General features: G+C 40.8%; 2 protein-coding genes across 2 annotated transcripts in view; both read left to right on the forward strand.

Annotated features, from left to right (window-relative positions):
* Positions 1 to 22223, forward strand: part of LOC124154441 (4-coumarate--CoA ligase-like) — a 46547-nt gene extending 24324 nt beyond the window's left edge. The window contains exons 2-10 of the mRNA XM_046528159.1: positions 4570 to 4818; positions 8601 to 8817; positions 9900 to 10100; positions 10602 to 10763; positions 11153 to 11310; positions 12691 to 12868; positions 16358 to 16530; positions 19372 to 19527; positions 20521 to 22223. Of these exons, the coding sequence (XP_046384115.1) occupies positions 4582 to 4818; positions 8601 to 8817; positions 9900 to 10100; positions 10602 to 10763; positions 11153 to 11310; positions 12691 to 12868; positions 16358 to 16530; positions 19372 to 19527; positions 20521 to 20802 (1764 nt within the window). The 5' untranslated portion in view covers positions 4570 to 4581 and the 3' untranslated portion in view covers positions 20803 to 22223. The remainder of the gene's footprint in view (positions 1 to 4569; positions 4819 to 8600; positions 8818 to 9899; positions 10101 to 10601; positions 10764 to 11152; positions 11311 to 12690; positions 12869 to 16357; positions 16531 to 19371; positions 19528 to 20520) is intronic.
* Positions 22224 to 25094: 2871 nt separating this feature from the next.
* Positions 25095 to 27094, forward strand: part of LOC124154442 (alpha-amylase 2-like) — a 37777-nt gene continuing 35777 nt past the window's right edge. The window contains exon 1 of the mRNA XM_046528160.1: positions 25095 to 25361. Coding sequence (XP_046384116.1) covers positions 25164 to 25361 — 198 coding nt within the window. The 5' untranslated portion in view covers positions 25095 to 25163. The remainder of the gene's footprint in view (positions 25362 to 27094) is intronic.

The following is a 27094-nucleotide window of genomic DNA, read 5'->3' on the forward strand; positions in this document are numbered from 1 at the left end:
TTCCCCGTTAGTGCCGCCCAGAGTCCCGGAGGAAGCGGCCGGAACGGCGGCCCCCGCTGCAGTACTACCTCGGAGTACTCGGAACGGCATATATGACGTCAGACCCATGGAAACGACCACGCCCCCTTTCGAACGCCGTTTTTCGCGCCATTGGATTTTCGAGAACTTTGAGAATTTTTATCTCGGGAACGAAGCGTTACCTAGCCCTCGGGTTTTTTGCGTTGTGCAAGATTCAACGTCCTGTATCTCCTCTATTTTTTTCAAAAAATGTGCAAGTTCTCCATTATCACTTTAAAAGGTATTAGTGCGTCAATTGCGACTGAAAATTTTCTCAATCATATGCACATGATTGCTACAAGTTTAATTGACGACACACAATTTTTCTAGGTAAATTCCATAAATCGTAAAACAAAACTAACATTTTTTTCCCCTAGTCAGTGGAAAAAAACATTTATTTTCTGCAGTTTGATACCCCACTTTCTTTCCAATTTATTTGAAAACCAATATTTTTAAATCAAAAAAATGCATGACATTTTGCTTACTTGTGACAATATGTAAGGATCAAATAGATATCTAAATTAATATGAACAAAAATAATGGAGGAAAAAAGGACGAAAAATATACTCCAATGAATTCACACTTCGCTTGGGACAATATCTCTCCTGTTATAAAATTCGAAATCTCAGCAGCACTTCGATGTCAGTATCAACATCTGCGTTTGTACACCTCGGTCCTAATCGGTCACTTCTCAGATGGAAATCAGGTGGAGGTCTTCTCCGATTGTTCAATACCTCATTACCCTCCCTGTTGCGTTTCTCCGAGTAGTACACGGTACTTCAATTTTTATTCATCCTTCGCTATGTTTCCGCTACTGTTAAGCCTGCCTCCAACAAGCTGACTACTTTTCCCCCTTTCGCCTGCTGACAAAGGCATCTTAAATCAAGATAGGAACATATCCTTCTCGATCGCAAGAAAAGCGCGTTCTGGCAATGTGCTCGTCAGTCCTTCCGGAAAAGCTAAAGCTCCTTCAAAATCAACTTCATTCAAATACGTGGGCAGTGATTTTTGCCGTATCGTTGAGATAGGCGAAGGAAAATTCAGAGGAGCGTTCCCATTGTGCGCACATGATGCCGTCGAATGCGCCTCAATTCTACGGAGTTCATCGCGAATCATGCTCTGGGTTGCGGGGGACTCAGTAGTCGGTCGCGTATTTGGACGACGGAGATAGGAAATGGTTTGCCTTGTTTGAATTTCCCTCACAGACCAAAGAATAACAACCCACTGGAAAGGAAACCCACTATTCCGCGGAGCGATAGTGGCGGCACAAACTTTGTTGGGATACTTTTTTCCCCCATAGTACTTACATTAAGGAGCCACTGAATGACAGCTCCTTCCATACAAGAAGACTAGATTGCTAAAGGAAGAGGCTAAATAGTTCGGCCCCGAGAAAAACACACGTAATACTTTTCCACGGAATCAAATGCGATTTTGCTCGGGCTCGGATCCCTGGCAGAAAATAAACTTCTAGGTATACTCCGGCTTGGGCTTCTAAGTTTTAATAATAAAAAAGCACTATAAAAAATAAAACATATGGCCGTTCGCGCATATTCATCCCTCCGCCGATGATTTTGCTGTACCATCGGTTATAGGATTCGAAGATAGGCACCACACCATTGAGGAAGCTGGACCCAATATCAACTCTTATTACCTGTGTTCAAACTCTCCCTTTAGGTGTGATAATTCCACAAAGGAAAAACCATTTGGCTTGACTAAGATTCGAACCGGTCCCTCCCAAATTTTGGAATTTTCGCTCTTCAAATGCGCTTGCGGGTGATAGCGTGAATACGCGCCGCGTATTAATCCTCATTTTTTCCCTGAATAGTAATTCATGGCTTTTTTCCAGTTGTTAGGGGTCGCGCATTTGCAGCAAGACTTAAAAGCCGTGCGACGGTGGTTTTACAGGGCAAGCTCCTCATGAGAAAGCTTTGATTTAGCGACCATTATCTTTCCCGAGAAATTTATCTCCTGTTTACACGACCGACTTAGCAAAACAAGAGACAACTTGGAAGTCGCGCGGGCGGGAATTTCCGATACGAAGATTTCGTGCCCCCGGTTTTTGCGAGTGCAGCTTAACGGAGGCAACAGAAATCAGAATAAGAAAATTAATGGAGAGACACCACTTTTCCTTAGTGGAAATCGATGCTGAAGATAATTGAAAAAGAACGGAGCAACAAGACGCGCGATACTGGCGACAGCTGGAAATGCAAGCTACAAGCTAACACAGCCGGAAAATCAGGGCATGAAAGTCGGCCAATTTTTGTGCGGTACCCTGAGGACAACTGAGATAGCGGCCTGAACTTTGCGAAACGAATCGCTATAATAGCAGGAGACCCGAGAAAAAATTTATATAGAAAATAAAACGGAAAATCTTCATACAACTTAGATTTTTTACGAGAGAATAAAAAAATGATGTCCCCTATCTCAAATATCACTACTGTGCAGATAAGTTCCGGATTGCGGCGGCGGATACTCAAACTGAAAGGACGCCTACCTACCGCTTGATCTGTCTTTTCTGGTGACTAAGTCAGCTTTTTTTCTAGAAATATATCGTGGAACAGCATATTAAATGATACACAAAGATATCGCACTGTCCACTTAATTTTAATCTTCCAATTCTACTGCACGTGTTTCAATTGGCTTGCAATCATCAACACGTACAGTACCTGATGATGGTTGCAAGGCGGGCATTACAATATCTTTGTGTATAATTTCTCTGATGACAGTTTACTCGCTTTTACCTTAAGTTATCCCCTTGAAATATCTAGGGCAAACGTATAAAGTTGAGGATTGCCTACATGCCTGTATCTAATATTTAAAAAATTTCACCTCAACCTTTTCATTAATTTCTCATATGTAATTTTTTTAATCTTTGAGGTACAGGCAAATGTTGAAGAGGGTCTACTCGTCTTACTGTGATAATTACCTTAAGTTTTTCGCGTGCAATCCGTCGCCAAAAAAGACCGGCTGAGAGGGAGGCATGCGACATCTAAAGCAATCCTATTCACAATGCATATGCTTATCTGAGAGTGACGTAGCCATCAAATAACTCTGGGTGGACGAGGTTCATCGAATAAGTATTCTTAAATGCACTCCAAAAGAGGTAAGTTATGAAATTATGGCACTTAATACAAAACACGAGACAGTAAAAAGAACTGGCACATATTTTCACGCCTTCGCGGAGCCTGGATCCCCTTCAACCCATAAGAAGCTGCATAACACTAGCATACCACCTTAGAGACTACACTTTTTCATGCCAGAATAAAAATCAAATACCGGATTAAGATTGGTAATCTGAATTTTCCAGAGCACAATGGCCAAGAAACCACACAGTCGAACGATCCGTCTACACGAATTCTGTATTTTTTATAAGCGCTGAAAACAATCTAAGGAAATCAATGAGGAAAGAGGTATTCGGTACAATACACGAATAGGGTAAGATTTTAAAATAGAAGTCAATATTTGAACATTAAATCATAATTCAGATTATAGGTATTCACTTTGTTATTTGGTTGCTTTGTCAAAATAATAAAACTATTTTCCTCCAGGCGAAAGAAAGGGAAACATTGATGTAGCAAGCGAAAAAGGAAAGAAGAATATTTTCGTTTCACGTGACTTAAGAGAAAATGTGATTTAATTTTGGTTCAGGTATGCTCCCTCATCAGCAAGAAATTAAAAATAGAAATCCTTTGCTAAAGTCTTACTTTTTGTAGTTAATAAATCGTCAATAAATTCCGACCGTGTTCAAAGTTGAATTCTTCAACTTCTCTCTATCCTGGTTTACACATCGCGATTAACTGCCATAGAAGTGGATTATTAAGTTCAAATGGTACGTGTAGACAGTGTGTGTGAAGTACAACTGTCTTTGTGGTGCCTTGCGCTCACTTTCCACAGCTAACAGTTGAATGTAAATGATCTTAAAAAACGACTGATATATTTTACGATTACTGACACCATATGTCTGACCCCAGCGTTGGCGTTTCAAAGAGCGTCGACGCTAAAATGAAAAAAAAATCATTTTCTCAGCGTGACGCAGTTTATCTGTGCCTTATACTATTTCATTACCTCATTAAAAGACTTTTTTCCAAGAGATTTAGAAACCACGAAGTAACCGAAGGTTTTTGGACACAAATATATCTGAATTATTAATGGCGACGACTTTTAGCAGCGACATGAAGGGCTGAGAAATCAATCAACAAGGCCTAAAACACCTTAACCTTCAGTATTTCTTCCTTGATTGCTGGCAGGCTTGTTATGATTCATAATTTTAGTGGGTTCATACTCTTGCACCAATGAGTTATGAGAAATGCCAAGGGCAACGGGATAGTGACATCCTTCCCCAATAGCGATTAATAAGCGAATATTAAAAGAACAATCTTTTATGAAATATTGTTCTCCTCCAGGCTATAATCCCCCAAAGCCCCCAACCCTGGCTCCGTGCCTGACTGTCTCCCATTTCCATAGAATAATTAAAAAATGCACTAAAGATTATTTTTTTTACTATTCTCGCAGGTGTCGAGCGTCATGATGCAGAGGGCCCTGCCGTCGGTAGGTCGGATGGTCCTGGGGCTCCGTCCTTGCGTAATCGCTGCCAGGGCCTGCTCGTCTGGGCAGAGGGTCGAGGCGAAGCTGAGTACGCGGCAGTCGCCAGAAGAGGGCATCGTGGTCATATCTCCTCACACGGGCATCGACGTGGTGCAGAAGACGATCACAGAGTACCTGTGGCAGCGGGTTGGGGAGTGGCCGGACAGGAGGGCCGTGGTGAGTGAGTCAAAATCCCAACAGAGGGCCTCTTCCAATCATTAACACTCATATATATGCTCACACACCCACCATTCCCCCGGGGAGTGCGAATGATGGTCGCTAAGATACTTTATTCCTCGAAAACAGTTCCTTTGACTTGAAACCGGAGTGAATATTGATCCCAAAGACCAAGGCCGTAGCCAGAAAATATTTTCGGGGGGGTTTATGGAATAGTTGGCAAACATGAAATTATTTTTATAAGATAAATAAAATAGCGTATACGGTTAAATATACATATTTACACTTAAAGGAAAATATAAAAATATTATTATAAAATTGAATTTAGCCTTCTAGCTTTCTTTGCAGCGAGCCAATGAATTAACTCCTCGGTGTCGATGTCAATTCTGCGGTCCCTCAGGAGGCTCATAAGTCACTCACCTCTCTACTAATTCACAGCACTATTATTTCACACACTTCACTACATCTACATACACTGCACCTACAAATTCGCTTACATAATTATTGACTTAAGTCGCATTGGACTACTAGATGTCTCTGCGACGCTATATAATATCGTCGTGTGAGCACCAAGCGAACATATAATATCTATTTAATTTTTTTTCATTTCGGGGGGGAGGGGGATCAATCCCCCTTGATCCCCCCCCTGGCTATGGCCTTGCCAAAGACCTGTAATCAGTGGCGCCGACTCCATGGGGACTGAGGGGGTCCGAGCCCCCTCAAAAATTCGTTATGGGTGTGAGGAAAAAATGTGTCAGGTTTGTCGATTTTCCCCCGAGTGTCCAGATATCGAAATCTGAGTTATGAGGATTCTAATGTTGATCATATGAACCTTGTAAAATTCTTTAAAAAATTTAAAACTCGCTACTTATAAAGTTTCCCGGGACAAGATCCCGGATTGGGCCCCCCAATATTTTTTGTAAGTCGGCATCCCTGCCTGTAATCTTTCTTTTTTAACCGTATGAATTATGTTATTTGGTCAATTTAAAAATAATAATTAAGTGCTCTTGAGAAACCCCTAAATGACAATCAATAAATGTTTGAACAATCGACTTGATCTTTTTAGCGTATTGATTCAACTCTCCGTAGCACAATTAGAAATCGATCCGAGAACATTTTCAAAAAAGCCGCAAACCCAAAATCCCTCCCAAATGAAAAACCATCAACTGAACGTGGCAAGAGACGTGATGAAAATAATCACATTTTTCAGTCATTTCACCATCAAATCGCATCGAAACTTCAGGGTATGTTGTAAAATGTAATTTTAAGAGACAAGTGTTTCTGCTCGAGTGTTCAATAGGCCAGGGCCGGCCCTAGCAGGTGCGGGGCTAAGGGCGAACCTTCAGTGCGGGGCCCTTCACTTAAAATATTAAACTAAATATTAAACCGGGGCGGTCGCCCCGGTCGCCCCGACCTAAGGCCGGCCCTGCAATAGGCAAAGTAAATTTATTGATATTATCGACCGAAATTACGGGGGGAATTGGGGGAACGTCGCCTAGAATTGTGCAACCCACGATACAGCAGTACCGCAATCCCAATAATATGACAGTACACACCATTGCCTGCTCTTCTTTGAGCCTAACAACGGAAAAGAAGAAGATTCTCCTTGATTGTGAATGGGCACGAATGGAACGGGCCCAATATGTGTATTGCGGTATTTTTGTCGCTAGGGCTGCATAAATCTAGGCGTTTCTCCAGTATTTTCTATCGATATCATCTAGAAAATATTAAGGCACATTAGACACTTCAGCAGAAACAGGTATAACTTAAATTTTCATTTTCTATCATAATGTAAAGTTTGAACATGGCTTGGTGGTAACACTTGCAAACCTTCCCTTGATAGCATATGTCGCACTACAGGGATGCTGACTCACAAAAAATATTGGGGGGGCCCAAACCGGGGACCTTGCCCCTGGAAATTTGATAAGTAGTGAGTTTTAAATTTTGTGATTATTTTTGAAGAGTTATAAGATCAACATTAGAACCCTGATAACTCGAATCTTGATACCTTGACACTCCAGGGAAAATCGACAAGCCTGACACATTTTTTCCTCACACCCAAAGCAAATTTTTGATCTGGCCCCCTCAGGCCCCATGGAGTCGGCGCCACTGTCGCACTATAAAAACTTCTCACCCAGGTTTTGACATTCATCAGCAATTAATAAAACCAACATTTCGAAAGTGTAAAGGGGGAGTATTGAATTTTAACCTATTGACACCTGTTCCATTATCCATGTCCTTGTAGTTAAACAGCGATTTTGCACAAGGTAAAACAATAATTAAATAGGCTGAAAACCATGGTAGAGAATTGCATGAAAGGTATGAGGGGAAGCAGAGGATGAGATAAGGATGTATAGTCAGAATGAAATAGATTAGATTTTACTGTGAGTTGAAGAGCAAAGTTCATTTTGGTGAAGAGGGCAGTCAGAATATGATTCATGAAATGATCCACACAGACCTACCTTCACCAATAGAGAATGTTTTATGATCATGCACTCATGGGAGACTGCATAGAGGCTTGATTCCGGCTAATTCACCATTAATCAAAGGACTGGGTGCACCCATACTCAAGACTGTATATGAAGTTACCTTTCTATTTATTTGAACATTTTATTCCTCACTTAATTATTTGCATGTCAGCACATCTGTTGCTGAATAAAGAATATTTGTGTACCCTAGGGTCTTTTTGCCAACAGTGGCTTAGTAAGCATGACCTCCATCTTCTGTTACATAGAGTGGACTTAAGATGTTAATATCTTGTTCAGTAAGCCCACTCTGAGATTTGCCTTACTTTTGGGAGACTTCTTGGAGGCTTGCTTTTGGCTACTGTACTGTTAATCAAAGCTATGGTTGTACTGATGTTCAAGACTGCATACAAAGTTACCTTTCTATTAATGATATTTTATTCCTCATTTTATTATTCACATATTTCATGCAGTGATTTGAATAACATGAGTGAATAAAGAATATATAGGGAGAATATAGGGTGTTCTCTCTGACAGTGGGTTAGTAAGTATGACCTCCATCTCCTGTTACATAGTGTAGACTTGAGATGTGAACATCTTGTTCAGGACACCCAGTCTGAGAATCACCGTGGAAGGAAGTGGCTGGGTGGTGTGACTGGTAGCATATCTCAGTGGCACAGCAAGGGGGTTTTTGGGGAATAAACCCCCTGCCAGACCTCAGAGAAATTTTTAAGTTAAATCCATTTTACTTAATTGGATTGATATTACGTATCGATACTTCCAATGCACAAATGCTCAACAATCGCCCACTGAATAAAATCCGCTCATCTAGTACTATAAGGGCTACTAGATGAATGGATTTGATTCGGTGGGCGATTGTTGAGCATTTGTGCAGTGCAGGTATCGTTATAGAATTAATAAAATATCCCTCAGAAAGCCATAAAACTCACCATTTTGAACCATTGATCTTAAAATTCCGCAATTTATTAATCTCGCAACTACCGCTTACTCTGGTGGGCATTCCATACACTCAGTCACCTCCGGTATTAGTTGTACCTAAAACCCTCCCAGCCTTAATTCCTAGCTGTGCACCTGGTATATCTGACCAACAATCAGGATGTATGGGATTCGAATTTTGGCGAAGCCAAATGATAATTTCATGGATAATTTCACCCTTGGTGACTATACTCCACGGTCCTTTCTAAAATAAAATTCCAACCCCTCTTTTACATTATTGCTTACCATTCTCCTTTCATTTTATCATGGCTGACTCACTACACTGACCTCTTATACCTTCTCTCTCTCATTCTTATACAGACATGCACGGTGTCAGGCATTTCCTATTCGTACAAGGAGCTTCGTGAGCTGTGCGGCCGCTTCGCTTGCTCACTCCTTAGCGATGAAAGGCTAGGACTGCAGCGAGGAGACGTGGTGGGTCTCATGTTGCACAATAGTGCTGACTACCCTGTCGTCTTCCATGGAGCCATCGAGGCAGGGATGGTCGTCTCAGCAACCAACCCCTCCTTCACAGTGGGTAAATGAATAACAATTACACTGGCAGACATCCTCTAAATACAAATCACACTATCAATTGACAATTTCAGTTCAATCCATTGGTGATATAAGCAAGGGCATACCCAGGATCATAACTAGGGGGGGGGGGGGCAAGCCATGATCTAGGGGGGTCAAGCTATGGGATTTATGAGATTATTTCCTTGAAAAAATAGTTTTATTTTAGTTAGGTACATATCTTATACTAATATAAATCATTTTTCGTGGGTTTAAAGAAAATTTGTTGAATACTTTTGTTTCAATTCAGTACTGATTTTGCTTAAAGACTTTTGCGATTTTTGCTTCTAGGGGAGGCAGCTTCCCCAACCTGCCCCTCGCTGGAGATGCCCATGGATATAAGAAAGTCAAAAGTCAGAAATTACAAATTCCAATTAAATTTAGAGAAGACAAATAACTCTGAAAATAGTTTCTCCATTGCTTTCCTCCCTGATGATGATTTTCTAAGACAACCAAATACCAATTTTGGATATAATATTCCTCATTACATACTTCCATTGGCACTTGGATTTCCTATTATTGGACAAAACCACATGAACGAACTAGCATTTCAACTTCATTATTTATTAATGATAAGATTAATAGTGGATTGTCATAGAATTATTTTTTGAAATCATATCGGAGAGGAAACTTGTAGATGAGATGTGGAAGAGATATCAAAATATAATTTTTTTAATATCTCTCCACTAAAAAATTGATTTGCCTTCTGTAAACCATAATCATGCCGCATAATTTCATTTGTGAATTGACTGGTTAAGGCAGGCACTGTTATATTAAATTGAACCATCACTGTATCATAAAAAGGCTCAGATATTCATGATTATGTATTTGCTCCATTATGGTGAAAATGACTATGCTTCATTTGTATAATTTCCATACAACTGGCGATTAGTTTGAACAAAGGGATCTCCTGGTAACAGAGCTGACAATGGCCTACTAGGATGTATTCTAAACATTGGAATTAATTACACTGTCCTGGCTGTTTGAAACTTATTTCAAGTGTATTTAGTGGTGACTAAATTACAAATTAAAATTATCACCCAACAGGTGAAATTTACAGACAGATGACTGCTGCAAACGCAAAAGTATTGGTGACATCTGATGAATATCTGGCAAATGCTGTTGAGGTGCAGAAGAATACTCCTTCATGCAAGCAAATAATAGTGGTCCAGAGTCCCAACAGTAACATCAGTGTGAAAGGTTTCATTCCCTATTCCGACTTGATCTCAAGACCTGCACAGTTCAAGAGTAAGTATGAAAACTGAGCTAATTCAGTCAATACTTGGTCAAGGAAGCTTATAGTTGAAAAATTTATAGTGTATTTATACCATGCATTCATCATTTTCTAAATCAAAAGATTGGAACTCAACTCAATAGCCCTGATCTTACACTAACCAGATGCTCTAATAGTAAAGTACTTTACTATACAACAATATTTTCCTGATATATTTCTTAATCTTCAAGAAATAAGCAAACGCATTTTTGATTGGAATGAAAGTAATTTGAAAATCAATGCAGAATGAATAAATTGAAGTAGAAATAATTGGGTCAACCAGTGAACCCTTTGTTTTCCAATGAGAAATTTTTCTGTGTAAAAAAATGAAATAGTGACTGCTATTCAAAATACCATCATGTTATTCTTAGTAGATTATTTAATTGATATACATATGTATTTCCAACCAATGTTATGATATACATCAATTACTTGAGCTCCAGCAAGCATAATATAGTGGTGTTTGCCCTTTTCAGATCTCGAGACTTCAGAGCCGATCAATTTAAGGAGCACAGTAGTTCTTCCGTTCTCAAGTGGTACTGAGGGCCTTCCAAAAGGTGTCATGATTTCCCACAAATGTCTGGTGTCCTCCATGTGCATGGTTGAGCACCCAGATGTCCTGGCTCGACACTCGGATGGTAATTTAGCAAACCACATTTACAAATCAAGGCTCCTGCAATATCGCAATGAGGAACATATTCAACGTGACATTAAATCTCAACTACTCTATACAACTCATTGCATATTTAAAATTTCAAATGCTTAGTATTATGATAATGATTATTATTATTCAAGTGAATTTATTATTCTTGTAACGTTCACATGTGATAATGTATCAGCTGGAGAGCATCTATCATCTCTACTTCAAAAATCAGGACCATCGATAATACATATTTGTACCATGTGAAAAATAAGCTACAGTATGTAGTATTTAGTATTACTCAATTATTTTGGTGAAAACTGCATACTTTCTATCCATCTGTTGTGTAAAAGTTATCAAGAATCTAAGCCTGCTGCTCATTTTCAGATCCATCGTACCAAGATGTTGTGCTTGGAGTCCTTCCCCTCTATCACATATTTGGAATGAATGGAATAATGAACGTTTGCCTACACATGGGGAGGCATAATGTGTTCGTCCCAAAATTTGAACCTGCCTCTTTCATAAGTGCTATTAGAAAGTACAAGGTAAGGGTGTAAGAAAAACAAATCAAGACACTGACAATTTAGCAACTTATTATTCATTATTTATATCCATTTCATCCTTGAGTTCCAGTATGTACTATGATCATTTGAAAAATTTTGTTGATTATATATAATCATTTAAATTTCACCATAGCAACATAATTTAGTGCAAAATTTTTGTGTGTGTGTACCCCTTCCCCAAAATTTAGCCCCTCTCAAAACCAGCCCCACCTGAAACATTTTTGTGGTTAAGCTCTTGCATCGTTTGATTTTGAGGAGAAAATAATTAAATGAAACCCAGTTGCAATCAATGCTCTTGATGAAGATGATCGTTGAAAATGGAAAAGGCTTGGGGCTTATGTAGTGTGACATTAGCAATGGCTTAGGAACACCAGGAAGAGAGTTTGCAGAAGTTGGGGAAAATTAATTTATCGGCAAAGTTATTCTCATTACCAAGAGCATTTTTTTATTTTTATAAATGCCTGCTTATTTCTCATCCATTGTTCTTTGTTCTGAGTGGCCATTAACCTCCTATACCTAACCTGCACAAGGATAATGAAAATAGACTTTTACCATGATATTTGATGCTTTCCAGGTGAATTATGAGGGTAACTATTCTTAGGATTTACACCAGGTTAAAAACTTCATATCTGCTGATGTTTCGAGCTCCATCTCTTGGCTCGAAACATCAGCATAAATGGAGTTTTTAACCTGGTGGGAATCCTGGGATAAGTTTTTCCTTTTACAATTCTCAGTATCATATGCCAAACAAGATATTCTCTAACTCTTACATTTTAAAACAAAAGTACATACCTATTTGAGAATTACATAATGGGATTCAATTTAACTACAATCGCATGTGTCCTACCATTAGAACATGGGTGAAGTCTAGAGTTATATATTGGGGGGGGGCCGCAACCCTGCTGAAGTTATGTATATGGGCTATGAAATATCCCCCAGTGAAACAGGGAGATCCCCAGGGCCCTCCCCAGGAAAATTTGTTTAAATTATAGCCTCTGAAAACAGCATTTTAAGTACTATCTACAACTAAAATTTAGTTAAACTGTTTTTGTTTTGATTGTACTTAATTTACAGGTTTCGCACTCTTTTCAGACAAATTACCATTTAAGTTGGGGGAGCCTGGCTCCCCATTGCACTCCAAAATTCTGCTTATGCCCTAGAACTGCATGATTTTTTTGCTGGCAACACAATGTTGTACAAGATTCCTTTCCTTTGAAGTGCATACCAATCAGTTTTCAACCAAAGCAGTACCTATTGGAGATATGTATTGCAACTATTTACCTAATGCAACTTTAATTGCATTCACATAGATTGAATTTACTGATAATCAGCATTTTCACTGATAATAAATCACATTTCCAGCCTACCATTTTGTACCTGGTGCCACCATTGCTGCTTTACTTGGCAAAACATCCTGGAATCACCAAAGAAGATATGGCCAGTTTCAAACAGATTGTTTCTGGAGCAGCAACAGCATCCCCACCCATCATCGAAGCTTTCTTAGAGAGGGCTGGCAGGGATGACATAGATTTCAGAGAGGGTAAGTGTAGGGCATGCATTTAAGAGCTAAAATTATATTAAGTATGGATGATAGCACTTCCATTATTCAGCTGTCCAGCAACAAGGAAAAAAAAATGATTCGGTGTAATGCTGCATATTAATGTCCCCATTGCAATCAAATTGCCTGAGAGGAAACTGCAAGCACCACATCAACGAGAATTTAGAAGAAGAGTGTCACATCATTGATTGACAACAACCCTAAGATTGGCTTGACCTTGCTCTCCACTCAATTCTCCTGTCAGCTTATGTTTTCGCACTCAGAGGCACAGCAAGCTTTGGGTGAAACCCGCCCCCCCCCCCAGAGCTCAGAAATTTAAAAAAAATATAATCCATTTTACTTAATTGGGTAAATATTACTTATAGAATTGTGTAAGGATTAATAAAATAACCCTCAGAAAGCCGCAAAACTCACAATTTTGAACCATTTACCTTAAAAATTTGCTGGGGGAGGACACCCGCACCTTCCGCTTACCCTAGTGGGTATTCCATCTCTCCCAACCCCCAGTATTAGTTGTGCCTAAAACACCCCTAGCCTTAAATCCTAGCTGTGTGGGTGATCACACTTATTCATTTCTTCTCATTAAAATCCTTCATCACATGTTCCAAATGTTTCATCCAAGGTATTCCAACAGGCACATAGCCGAAATTTGCCAAACTCCCCAGCTGTCTTCAACAACAATAACAATGCTATTCACCAACACATTCCCCTCACCAATTCCATTTTTGTTTCTTTCATTATTCCACTTTTTTCTTGTCCTTCCAACGTCTACCTCATGTACCTTTAAACCTTAAAGTGTGGGAACAATTTTATACGTTTTGCACTCTGACTGAGGCATTTACTCAAAGTTTTTATTGTTACCTGGATCAGAGGTGCAGCTAGGAATTAAGGCTAAGGGGGGCTTTAAGCGCAACTAATACTGGGGTATCTGGGGGTATGGAATACCCGCCAGGGTAAGCGGAAGGTGTGGGAACCCTCCCCAGAAATATTTTAGGATAAGTAGTGAGTTTTAAGGCTTTCTGAGGGATATTTTATAATTACTTACTCTGTTCTATAAGTAACATTAACGCAATTAAGTAAAATGGATTTCGCTTAAAAAATTCTCTGAGCTCTGGGGGGGGAGGGGGTTATATCCCCTAAACGCCCCCCCCGCGCTGTGCCACTGACCTGGATATCTGGCACTTGGGTACTTTCCCTCCTTGACATAAGAATCGCTAACTCTACCTGACGAGTCCTCGAGGCAAGGGGGTTCCTTCTACACAGGGGTCTCTTCTGCACTGGCTGGCAGCTAAAATCATGCATTCCCTATACTAATGGTTAAAAGATTTTTAACTTTCAACATACCCACAGTGAAACATTCCTTCTGCTCCCAAGCATGCCCTATTACCACACTACTACTACACTGCTCTCCCTTGGTATCTCCTCTATCAAAGGAATTGTACACATACAAAAAATCCTCATGTCAATTTAAATCATAATATTTATGTACTCTTAAAGGCATAATTTTCTGGCACACAAAACTCCTATGGGCTATATAGCTATGAAAATCTACTGATTTACATCCTTTTATGTTGAGCTAAAAACCATGTACGAGGGACGTTTTTTTTTCAACTTCCAATGGGTCATGAACAAAAGACAAAGTGAATGATTAAAAATTATTTTATTGCTAAATATTGAGGATACTTTCAGTATCCTTTCGACGTAATCACCTTGGCAATTTAGGTATTGGTCGTGCCTGTGAACAAGTTTTACCGTACCCAATTCAGAAGATGTTACCACCAGCGACCTCCAATAAATTTTCCCTTAGTTCTGAAGCTCAAAGCTTGTTTGAAAACCCTTCCCTCCTAGCCACTTCTTCACTCCAGTGTTAAGATGGAAGTCACATGGCACTATGTCGATATTGCATTGCGGGTGATAAATAATATCCCATTAAAATTGCTCAAAGAGCAGTTGGGCTGCATCAGTGCTGAGATGACGGTCGTTGTCATGGATCAGAACACTTCCTGAAGCCAGCACGTCTCCTCTTATGTTTTGAATGGGAATGGATGTAATGTTTCACACTCTAGCCACATTGCATTAAAGAAAAATTCTCTTTTATCGGCATAAAGGTCAAGGCATGTCAATGCTGAAGCCATTCGGCGAGTTTTCTGACTGTCTTTCCGTAGTACACACTTGGCGGGAGAATAAATTGAGGCAGTGTAGTTAATGAGATTGCTGCTAACCTTAAATTAAAAACTTAATATCAGAAATGACCTGAGCATGTGGTGCGGAGAATGCACAGTTGCCCAATGCGTGCAGTACCTGCTGTAACGCCACCTTTGCTAATATCACTCTTTTATTTCATATATCTTTTTAACGCCACACAATCTCTCTCTTTTTTCAGTCAACAACCACTCCAACCAACATCCCCGTAGCAACAATTTTATCAATAACATCAAGTAAATAAACACAAATATGACGGCGTTACACTGCCTGTCGCTCGTATGGTATTTCTGCTGAGCTATCGGAGGTTGAAGAAAAAGGCCCTCGTATACTACAGATTCCTTTTGATATAGGGAAACAGAAAAATTTAGTCCTCCCTCCAGAGACCCCTATTCAATCTTAATCGTTTAGCTGTGACATCTGGTTTAACACAAGTATTCCACTGTGAGAGGGATATATTCTAAGGTCAATTCTCCCTCATGAGGTATGTAGTCAGGGGGAGCTTTGGGGGATTGATCCCAACCCCAAAATTTATTCCCCTTAGGTAACTTTATCTGCAATCATAGGCGGATCCAGGGGGGGGGGCACGGGGGCACGTGCCCCCCCCAGACCCTTAAAAATATGCTAGATTTTTAATACGGTCCCATTGTCATTTCGTTCGTTTTGTATAACAAGGTATCCTTGTGCCCCCCCCTGAACAAAATCCTGGATACGGCCTTGCTTGTGCCCCTCCCAGAAAGAAATCCTGGATCCGCCCCTGTCTGCAATGCATCTGCTGAGGAGACCACTAGCACAGGGGTACCTATCATCTGGCACTCCATTTTTCCATATATGTAGTTGTGTTACATTATGTCTGGCAATAAGCAACAATGAATTTAACTTTCAGCACTATGCAAACGAAATATATGTGTAGCTGATTTAGTGATACATATTTATGGTTTTTGGAGGGGTTCAAACTGACAACATATATCAGTGTAGGCAACCCGAATGCCACTAAAACTCCCTCCCCTGAGGCAAAACTGTGCTACGTGTGTGGCTACAAGGTGGTGGAATAATAAAACTTTAAATCACTTCGTCAAATTTTTAGCATGCGCAGATCTATTAAGCAAGAGTTAAATTAAGTCATACTTTTTTGGAAACATAAATGGATGATTTTCCTTACACATACATGCATTGTAAATTTTTTATTTCAATTATTTTGAGTATTCTCTATCCCTGAGGTTACACTTAAGCTTGACCACTGATATTTTATATAACTGCTCTTTACAGGATATGGCCTCACTGAAACGGCTGGAGTGGCAACTCTTCTTCCAACAAATGCCAGACATAAAATAGGATCCTGTGGTCTCCTTGTTCCATTCACGGAAGCGCGGGTGATTGACAGCTCAGGGAAAGGTCAGAAATCGCATCAACAAGGCGAACTGCTGATCAGAGGGCCCCAGGTGAGCATTTTAATGAAAATATGGCCACTATACCAGTAGGGTGCAATTATATTTTGCTTGTTTTGATGCCTCCGAGCATATTCTGCGCTATCGGCCATTTTTGAGTCACTGTAGTCCTGAGCCATGGTTCTCTGCCAGAGGGGTAGCCAGACATTTCTATTAATCTAAAAATGTTTACAAACATAATAAAATTTGGGGGGGTCATGACCCTTCTGACCCCCCCCCCTTTAGGTCGCCCCTGAATTTTACAGTTACGATTACTTTAAAATCCATTAGCATCTTCTGTCAGAATTTTTATCTAAAGAAATCTAAACTTCAACTAAAAATTACAACATTCCTATTTATGCCATTCAAAGTGACCATACATTTGCGTGAGTGGACATCAGTTACGACGAATATTTAAGTCTGAATTAGAGTATCCAATTTTTATTCCCATTTCTAATCGATAAGTTGACACAAAACGGTGCCTCTCCGGGGAAATAAATCAAGGGCATCCTTTGATCACGTTAAGCGTTTAGGGGGGGGTGGGAGGGGAGACGATGACGCCAAATCTCATCATTAGTTAAGTGGGGAGGAGTCGTCACAAGAAATATTAAGTAATATTTTTCCGCACGAAAAAGTGTAAAAATGTGATAAATTTGTATTAAATTAAGTTTAATTGTTCCCATTTTTACTGCTGACTAAACCCTACGCAATAATATTCATCGTGGTTATGCGAACGCCAAAAAGTAGTACAGATAAGTCCCTCTGGTGCTCAGCCGCTACTGGCCAGCCCAGTGCGCAACTGGACGAACGCTGCGGCGCGGCGTACGAGTTGTGTAAATAAAGGTATTTTAGCAGGAATGCCAACTTACAAAATATATTGGGGGGGGCCCAAACCGGGGATCTTGTCCCGGGAATTTTATAAGTGGTGAGTTTTAACTTTTTTAAGTATTTTAGAAGAGTCATATGATCAACATTAGAGCCGTGATTACTCGAATCTCGATATCTGGACACTTCGAGGAAAATCGACAAGCCTTACACATTTTTTCCTCACATCTGTAACGAATTTTTGAAGGGGCTCGGGCCCCATCAGGCCCCATGGAGTCAGCGCCACTGTATTTTAGCAAAATAATGTTTGTTTAAAAAAATACAAAGCAGTCAATAAATAGATGAAGCAATTAATGCATGATGGTGCACAGTAAGCACCTGAAACACACATTCATATTCGCATTTTTCCCTGTTTCTGCTCTGAATAACCCGACGAAAGCATCGTCTCCAGTTTATACAGCATCAGTCTCGAGGACAAGTGCGTGGCATATTTCAAGTCAGCAGCGAGAACGGTCGGCATGTCGGTGAAATTCACATTGATCGCCACAGGAAAAGAATCCGCCAGACCGGGAGACAAATATCGGACCTTGGTTTATCCAGACCACAGTGCAGACCCCCAAGAGCGCATCTAGGAATTTATGCTAGGGGGGTTTCAGGCGCAACTAATACTGGGGAGCGTGGGGGTATGGCATACCCGCCAGGATGGGTGCGGGAGGTGCGTGGGCCCTCCGCCAGAAATTATTTCAGATAAATGGTTTAAAATGGTGAGTTTTACGGCCTTCTGAGGGATATTTTATTAATCCTTACACTATTCTATAAGTAATATCAATCCAATTATGTAAACTAGATTAAACTTAAAAAATTTTCTGAGCTCTGGGGGGGTGGTTTTATCCCACAGAACCCCCCCCTCGCTGCGTCACTGCAGACCCCTACGCTATCCAAGTCCATGGTCTTCTGTGAAAACACTGCCAAAGTTGAACCCAATGGAATATGGGAACGTCAATGGGATAGCCAGGAATTTCATTCGAGGGGGAGGGTCCAAAACCAGGGGGGGTACATTTTTGAAAAGAAGGGTACTAATTAGAGGGTTATAAAATAATTTAAACACTTTTCATGATCGAAACAACTTCATTTTTCAAAGAAATATTATAAATTCATGATGTTTCAATATTTTGTTTTCTTTTATGTGGCACACAATTGCGTTTTCATATTTCGGAGGGTGTTCGGACCCCTTGCTACGCCAATCAACCCCGTTCCACGTTAAACCCAGTAAATGCGGTTTATTTTCAACATTTGAACCTTACCGCGTGATAGGTACGCACGCGCCGTGGCGAGGCCGTCCAATTTTGCCGCGGTGCAGCGGTGAAATACACATTCTTCTCCTAGGGAAAAATATAAGGAAAATTTTCCCGTGGTGTTTAATATAAATCATTTGTTCATGCCCTGGACAAGTCAGATAGAGGCTAAGTCGATTGATTGGGCCACAAATGTTCCTGAAATCCAAGGAAATGAGTGTGGAAATTGGCAATCTAGCGATGGTATCCTGCCCTTCTCTTTGGCTTATCTCGAAAACATAATATATTGTTCTTAATTTCATCGCATCCACTGGAGGTAATATCATGGCTCAAGAGTACACCGTTCTATGTCAACTTATCGCTTAGAATTGTGCCTTTAACGTAAGTATTGAGGTTCGAACGCAAGGTTTCATCGAAACTGATGTCTATTTACCCAAAAATATAGTGACTGAAATTGATAAATTAAAATTGCATTATTGTTTTTGTAATAATGTCGAAAGTTTGAGCAACAATTCTGACAGATGGTATCAATGAATAAGGAAAACATCTTAATTGTACTGTCAAAGATGTCAGGCAAGTTTATCCGGGCACAACTGTTAACTTCGGGGAAAAATTGTCAAATGAGGCACCCCCTAAGGTCATGTAACTAAAGACTGGAGATTCAGTGACTGCAATGCATAGTGCAGAGGCATGTGCGTATTATTAATATTTATAAGGAATTATTTATCTCCGATAGATAATGGAGGGGTACGTGAATAATGAGGAGGCTACGCGGAAAACTGTGGACTCTGATGGATGGCTACACACCGGAGACGTTGCCTACTACGACGACAACGGCTACTTTTACATTGTGGACAGGATAAAAGAGCTAATCAAAGTGAAAGGAAGTCAGGTAAGGAAACAAGCACAAATCACTCTATTTCTTAATTCTTCAAAGAAAAATATGTTACTCGCAGTCATTAATTAAGTTATAAAGCTCGTTATCAAGGTAAAATATGTATGTATCATTGCTCCAGTATTGTTTATGCCGAAAATCCCCGAGCTCATAATAACACGTCTAACCTTAACGGCTGCCACAGAAAAAGTAAACATTGAACACAGCTGAAAATTTTTTCATACTTCAGGGCCATATATACCAAATTAGCAATGAAAGACACTTAGTTAATTCCAAAATTTATTTAAAAAGTACCGGTTTCGGTTTTTATGCCATTATCAAGCATGCTTTTTATATATTTGATAATATTATAGTATTTATTTACATTATTGTATAAAAAGCATTAATTATGCTCTTGACAATGGTGTAACAGCCTACACCGGTCGTACTTTTTAAATAAATTGTGGAAGTAACGAGGCGTCTTTCATCGCTAATATGGAGCCCTTCCACCACGTAAAAACTTCAAGTTTCGATTTCATGTATACCAACATAATAAAAAATTGAGAATTATGACATTATAATCGGACTCCCCGAACTCGCGAGAAATGTAAAATGTTGGTTCCCGTCATTTTCTGAACACACCTTATATGTAAGATGTGAGGGCTCAGGGGAGCCGTGCGAGGATACAACACACCGCGGCCGGGACTCAGCAATCGCGCTGATTCGCCCGATCACACGGGGATGGGGTTGGAAAGGAAGGAAAAAGGAAAGAGGCGCCGCCGCGATAGGAGTCCGACGACGCCTCTGGGGTAGGGATAGGGTTGGAAGAGATGGGACGGGGTAAAACACCTTACCGCTATAGAAGCGGAAAGGGCCCACTCACTAGCGAAACCAGGCATCAGCCATTAATGTGCCAACGATTTTGGAGGATTTTCCTATTAAAGAGAAAATCCATTGATGAAATCGTTGGGTACCTTATATGTAAGTGTACCTCACTTACTCTTTGCACAGGTTTCTCCGACAGAGTTGGAAGCGGTGCTTCGTCTGTGTCCGGGGGTTGCGGACGTCGCCGTGGTGGGAAAGCCAGACGACAGGTCGGGGGAGCTTCCGGCCGCCTTCGTGGTCAAGAGTCAAGAGCACGAGAGCTTGTCGGAGCGGGACATCCACGACTGGATGGAGGACAAAGTGGCCACGTTCAAGCGACTGTCCGGAGGCGTGCGATTCGTCGATTCCATCCCTAAGTCCCCGTCCGGCAAAGTGCTCAGGCGAGAACTGGTCAAAATGCTTCACTGACCGCCCTCCTCAGCTCACGGTTGAAGGAAAAAGACGCGACGCCACCGGCGAGACACAACTTCCCACATTGTACGAATGAGGGCACTCGAGGCAGTCCCATAAGCGATGCCCGAGGAACTTACCATCTTATTTCGGCTCTTAAATGATGCCAAAATATTCCATTACCCGATTTAAGCAAATAATCGTGAGCACGGGTAATAAAATAAGAGGATTCTCCGGTAAGCCTCAAGATGTGCTCTGACCCACAACGCATTTTAATGGATTTACAAACGGCCACTCGTGTCCGCGGAGCGCTCCAAATCCAAAGCGCTGTTATCCGAATTTTGCATCGATTTCATAATGTTGCTAGTAATTTATTGCTGGTGCAAGCCGTAATGCAAATAATGATAGTAAATGGATCGCTATGTACTCATCACCGCCCCGCGGACATTTCTAAAAACCAATTAAAATGCGCAAAAACTGGCACCATAAATCAAGCTTTTAAGGGATAGACTGGGACATATTCTGTGTAGTCCTCATGAATGTTGGAGACTCGAACGGTGCTACAGCTGCTACTTGAAAAATGTTTGACTTGACGATCGAAGTCAACGTTCACGAAGTGCCTTGTGTCCGCGATTTCCCATGCAACGGAACTAGCGCGCAAGGACTTTCTTTGGCGTAAATGGTCAAATGGGGTCGCGGAATGGTCTGGACAATTCTGCTGAATCGCTGTTGGATTCACAGGTAGGCGAGCATTACTTTGGTAATTGGGCCTCAACCTTCCAATGCAATTGACTCAGCGTAGTGAGATGGCGATCGCTATGCCACCAGCGAGGTACTGAAAACTGTCTATTGCAGGTATTCACGGTTTCATACAAGTTGGTAATCAACTTCGTGATCCCAAAATTACCTCCTCTCCTCTTTCCTCCATTCCTATTTTTAAAAAAACGAAGATATTTTTCTATTTCATTCATACCCACCTAATTCAAATAAATATTGTATATGACTTACACTGTGAAAAAGATATGGAGAGCTTTAAGGGCGCATATAAGAGATGAACAGAGTTTGGGAATCAAACGATCACATGCAGTGCCATCTTGCGATGTAAATCCAGTTTTTTAGAGACGTGTAGATATCAGTGTGTGGCTGGGCACAGCAGGATGCCGATGAACCAGGCTCCAAAAAAGCTGCAACATTAATGATATTTCTCAATCGGTGTGCCTTATACCGCAGCGTCCACGGATAGTTAAGCGGGAGCAAAGTGTTCTTCAAGGCTGACAAATTGATAGAACTCTCCTACCGTGTGAAATATGGAAGCTTCATATCTCTCCTCAATCCATACGAGTCAATGTGATCCTACTCGAGGATGAGATATTATGTTAAACCACTACGTTTTGTAAATATTTTTGTGATGAAATAAATGAATGCATCATGTTCTTCTATTTTTACCGGCATTATTTTCGTTATAACTTTCAAGGGCGTACCCAGGATCATAACTAGGGGGGACAAGCCATGGCCTGGGGGGAGGCAAGCTATGGGATGTATGAGATTATTTCCTTGACAAAATAGTTTTATTTTAGTTACATATCAATTACTAATATATATCTCGGTGGCGGTGGGGTAAAGTCCCCGCCTGCCAAACCGTAGGTCGTGGGTTCGAATCCCGCCTGGGTAAGTGATCCCTATCCAGGGCATGGATGTTTGTGTTGTACTTTGTTAATATTGGAAACCCTCGTTGTAAAAGGGCGTCATGTGCTGTTTACGGGGAGTTTGATAATAAATAAATTAAAAAATTTTCGTGGATTTAAAGAAAATTTGTTGAATATTTTCGTTTCAATTCAGTACTGACTTTTGCGATTTTTGCTTCTGGGGAGGGGGGTCAGCTGCCCCCCCTGTCCCTCGCTGGGTAAGCCCATGATAACTTTCTATATGTGCACTTTTTTTTAATTATCCAAGATCTTCATGGAATCTATCAGTAAAACTGTTGTGCTCACCACTGTTGGCGATTGTTTTTGCTAGGCTAGTGACCAGGTTATTTACCAGACAATTAGTTTGCAATTTACTTCGGGCAATTATAAGTCCAGATTACACGGGATCGGTCGAGGCCAGGTCGAATATTGCGGTAAGCACCTCAGCCGAATTTAAAAAAAATGGGAATATGCAAAAAATCGAAAGTGCATAAAATTTTGTACAATTTTCCTTTAGTCAATCATTTGCATCTAAGTTGCGCTAAATTACGAGATTACAGTAAAACAGTTAAAAAATTTAGTCAAGAATTGTTGAAAATCTGGCAAAGGCGTTACCAGTAGGAAATAAGTATCAAGCTTATTGAACGAATACTCGCCGTGGTGAAGCGCGTGAACTATCGTAAAGAAGTTCCATGAATTACCATTAATATCACAGTACCATTCGACAGATAGATAACTGTGACCTACTAGTTGTAATGATATTTCCTGAGTTGACACTGCAACCAGGGAACTTCCGATCGAATCTCGTCAACGGTGAGTGGATTGAGATTGAGAAAAGCTGGATGATGAAATCAATAGCAAGGCTTACGGCTCAGGTAAGTGAGTAAATTTCCAGTGCACTTCTTTTCAGGTGAGAACTACAAGGCAAATTCCCGCTGAATAATTTCTCATGAAATTTTTTAACTCCAATTGAAATTTAGTTGGTAGACACACTTTTATCAGAGAGAGGTCATACGAGGCATGTAAAATTTCACTAAAAGTATAATTTTACACCTTCAATTTGAAACTTGATCGGCTAACATTTGGACTACAGCATATATTATATTTGTCAGTATTAAAATCGGCATCAACCTTGATAATTTTTTTGTGTGTCGTTTGTTTACGCTATAAACCAGAACAGAAAATTAATACGTTTTGTCGCTGAGCGTTTAAACCTGTTTTTTCTTATTCAACATAGAGTTGCATGACAGGTCTGAGCAACAATAAAAATTATCATAAACTAAAATTTCAAATTCCGCTCGCCCCCAACTGGGACATGGTTTGGTCAACCAACGTTATTTAGGGGTAAAAATCATGCAGTCGAAAATTTTGGCAGAGTAGCACAAGTTAGCCTCGTAGACGACCCACTCCTGACCCATGGGGGGCGAGCGAGGGCCAGCCCCTACCCTCCTTAATACGATTGTTTTACGTTTTTCGTGGAAAACACGAAAAGCATGACCTCTAGTAAAAATACTTGAAACAATACTAACTCAAACTGCTGAAATGTTTCTACAAAATAGGTCCTTATCGTGTTTGCTAAAGGAATAGTTATCGAGTTACAGAGGAAGTGACCACCATTGATTTTTTTTGTATTAATCGAACCAAGTAACATACGGTACCCATTTATGAAATGAGTCAACCTGAAAATTAAAAAAAAGTCTTATTTGGACGACATTAAATCGAGATTTAAAGTTTAACGGCAGAATAACAGAGGTACCGCGAGGTCTTCTGCGACCAAAGAGCCTGTGTAAGCAAGCATCCTATTGGTTGTAGGTTTAAATGTCCGAGTGCCAATTCTATGAAGGTCGGAGTCAGATCCGGAACTAGGAATTTTGTCAAGGGCGCGAAGATCAGTTTGCCGCCCCCCATTCTATGTTCCACCCTTCCTACCATCCCCATCCCCACCACTAAAATATTATACCTCCATAAGCTATTTTTGATATGCGGTATCCGAAATTGCACTTCTTGTTTATACTATTAGAAGTTTTATTTGTGAAAAACAATTTTTAATAAAACATATGTATTAAACTTATACCATACATTGTCATTGAAAAACGCTTACATTAATTAACAACGTTACACTGTTTTCGCGCCCCCGACCTCGCTGCTGAGCGCTAAAGGAATTAATTCATGACAGTTGTAGATATTGCACTCACTCCTGACTCGTTTATTCTTGTGTCGTCTCTTATAACGAAGAAAATAATTTGGTACAGCGTCAGTGTAATAAAGCTATTAAAATGTGCAAAAAAAATCAAATAACATCGAACAATATTGATTGTGGCATTATACTCCTGAAAAAATTAAATTAATTTTTAAAAATAAACTTTTCAAACTTTGCCTCCCCCTGAAATCTGCCGCCTAGGGCACGCCCCCCCCCCCCCCTGCCCCGCCCTTGTTCCGGGCCTGAGTCGAAGAATAGTCAAACATACGAAAGCCATTGGCTCTTTGGAGGGGGATATGAAGGCAGCGGACGAGAAGTGGAGACAAGGTCAATGTCATTCGATATGAAATTGTGGGAGAGGGGGGTCGAGAGGTCAAGAGTTGGGGAGGAGAAGATGGGCAGTAGGTGGGAGTCCATCGAAGGAGGAATAAGGAGATTGTGCAGCTGAACTATATAATACACCCAGTGTGTCGCCTGGCGGTCTTCTCTCAGTGATGGCGCGTGGAGTGGTGGTGATGAGGTGGCTGGCGCCGCTCTTTGTGCTGCTCCTTTCGAGGTGCTCTTCCGCCTGGAAGGACCCGCACATGCTCCACGGCCGCTCCGTCATGGTGCACCTCTTCGAGTGGAAGTTCCAAGACGTGGCGCTGGAGTGCGAACGATTCCTCGCACCTCACGGATTCGGGGGAGTACAGGTGCGCAATGCTGTATTAACCATGACTTTTAATCATATTGAAATATTTATGCCCGTCTATGATAATTCTGCCGAGGGAACGGCGATGAAATATACATGGATTACCATTAGAAATAATTCTCCTGGACCGAGATTCTATCTACGGACCACTTGGCTTGACACATTTGGCTTTCTGGGACATTTGGCAGCAGGGATGGCAAGTGAAACGAAAATGATTCGATTCGACTCGGAGGGAAACGAAAATACAAAGCCTAGGTTTAGTTTCGTTCCCGCACGAAATTCAAATCACCAAGAAGTTTAGTATCCACCCGGTACGAAACTTAACTCCCGGGAATGAAACAAAATTAATCGAAACTCCGCTACTCATCGTTAAGTTTCCATCCCAAAATTTGAGTCGAGGGGGATGAGAGAGAATAATTTCAACCCATTAAGTTTGACATACGTGTTGAGAGATTAAAAGATTGAGCTTAAAAATCGAATGGCCAGTTTGCGTTCACCGTTCTTCTGCTGGTGGTAAAAATATGAATGCCCTATGAATCTCATGGCGGTAGGCCGAACCTCTACTTCATTCAACCATACTTCGTACTCGGTATGTCGGTCGAAACGAAACTGTTCGAAGGTGAAGCACGAGGTCCCTCCGTTTATAAACATTATCTACGTTTCGTTTCGTCTTAGAGTTTTAGTTTAGTTTCGACCGAAGTAGTTTTGACTCCGATTCCGTTTCGACCCTGAGTTTAGCTCCGCGGGTTTAAATCCATTTCGTTTCTACATTTCGCTCCCGGGAACGAAACTATAGAAATTTGACAGATTTGACTTTCGTTTAGTTCCTATTGCCATCCCTGCTTGGCAGACCACTACGCTATCCTGGTTCCGGAATTCCGATCGCAATTGTTATCCCGGGGAATTTCATGTAACCCGGAAACCTGGATAGCGTAGATGTCTGCGCAGCGTCCCGGAAAGCCAAAGGCCCGTTGTTCGATTCCCGGTTCAGGGGAATTTTTTCTTATGGCATTCATATATATGTATCATCTTGTTTTCTTAAGGTTATTCTTACGCGGGATGAATTGCAAGCAGCCGTTAAACTCCACATTCGTAGGAATGACAGGGACAGGTGATCGGCAAAATGCTCCATACAAACCTACCTTGAACGGGAGAATACGTTAATAGTTACGATAATCCTTGGTATTACATCCAGGACTTCCGACAATATCTCTCTTTCGCTTTTCCTCCACATTTCATGGTAAGAATTACATCCAATTGCCGTCGCCAATACTTTTAGGTGCGTTCTCTTTTGTAAAGGTTAATCTGGCGCGGGATGAATTGGATGCAGGCGTTAAAGTGGGGGATCGTCAAAAGCGGTGAGGTTCGCGGATGATCGGATCTCGAGGATCAACGGTAGGGAAGCAGGTCCTAGTGGATGAGTTAAACAAGCGTTGGGAGAAATACGACATTGGGATAGATAATAAGAAGACCGATGTCATGCAGTTTTGTAATGCGAGCAACGAGTGTTTGGCTCAAGTTGAAAGTAGGTGGGCACGAACTTGAGCAGGTAGCAGACTATAGGAAGACGAATGTAGCAATAAGGACAAAAGAAACATAATTTCGTTACCAAAGTAGGGTTTCATGAAACATAAATGGGTGATAAGAGGGTTATTAAGTACAAGTTTAAAGAATATTGTAGGGAAGAGTCTGGTATGGAGTGTAGCGCCTCACGGTGGGGAAACGTGGAGATTT

This window comes from Ischnura elegans, chromosome 2 (assembly GCF_921293095.1).
Source record: "Ischnura elegans chromosome 2, ioIscEleg1.1, whole genome shotgun sequence".
NCBI classification, from domain to species: domain Eukaryota; kingdom Metazoa; phylum Arthropoda; class Insecta; order Odonata; family Coenagrionidae; genus Ischnura; species Ischnura elegans.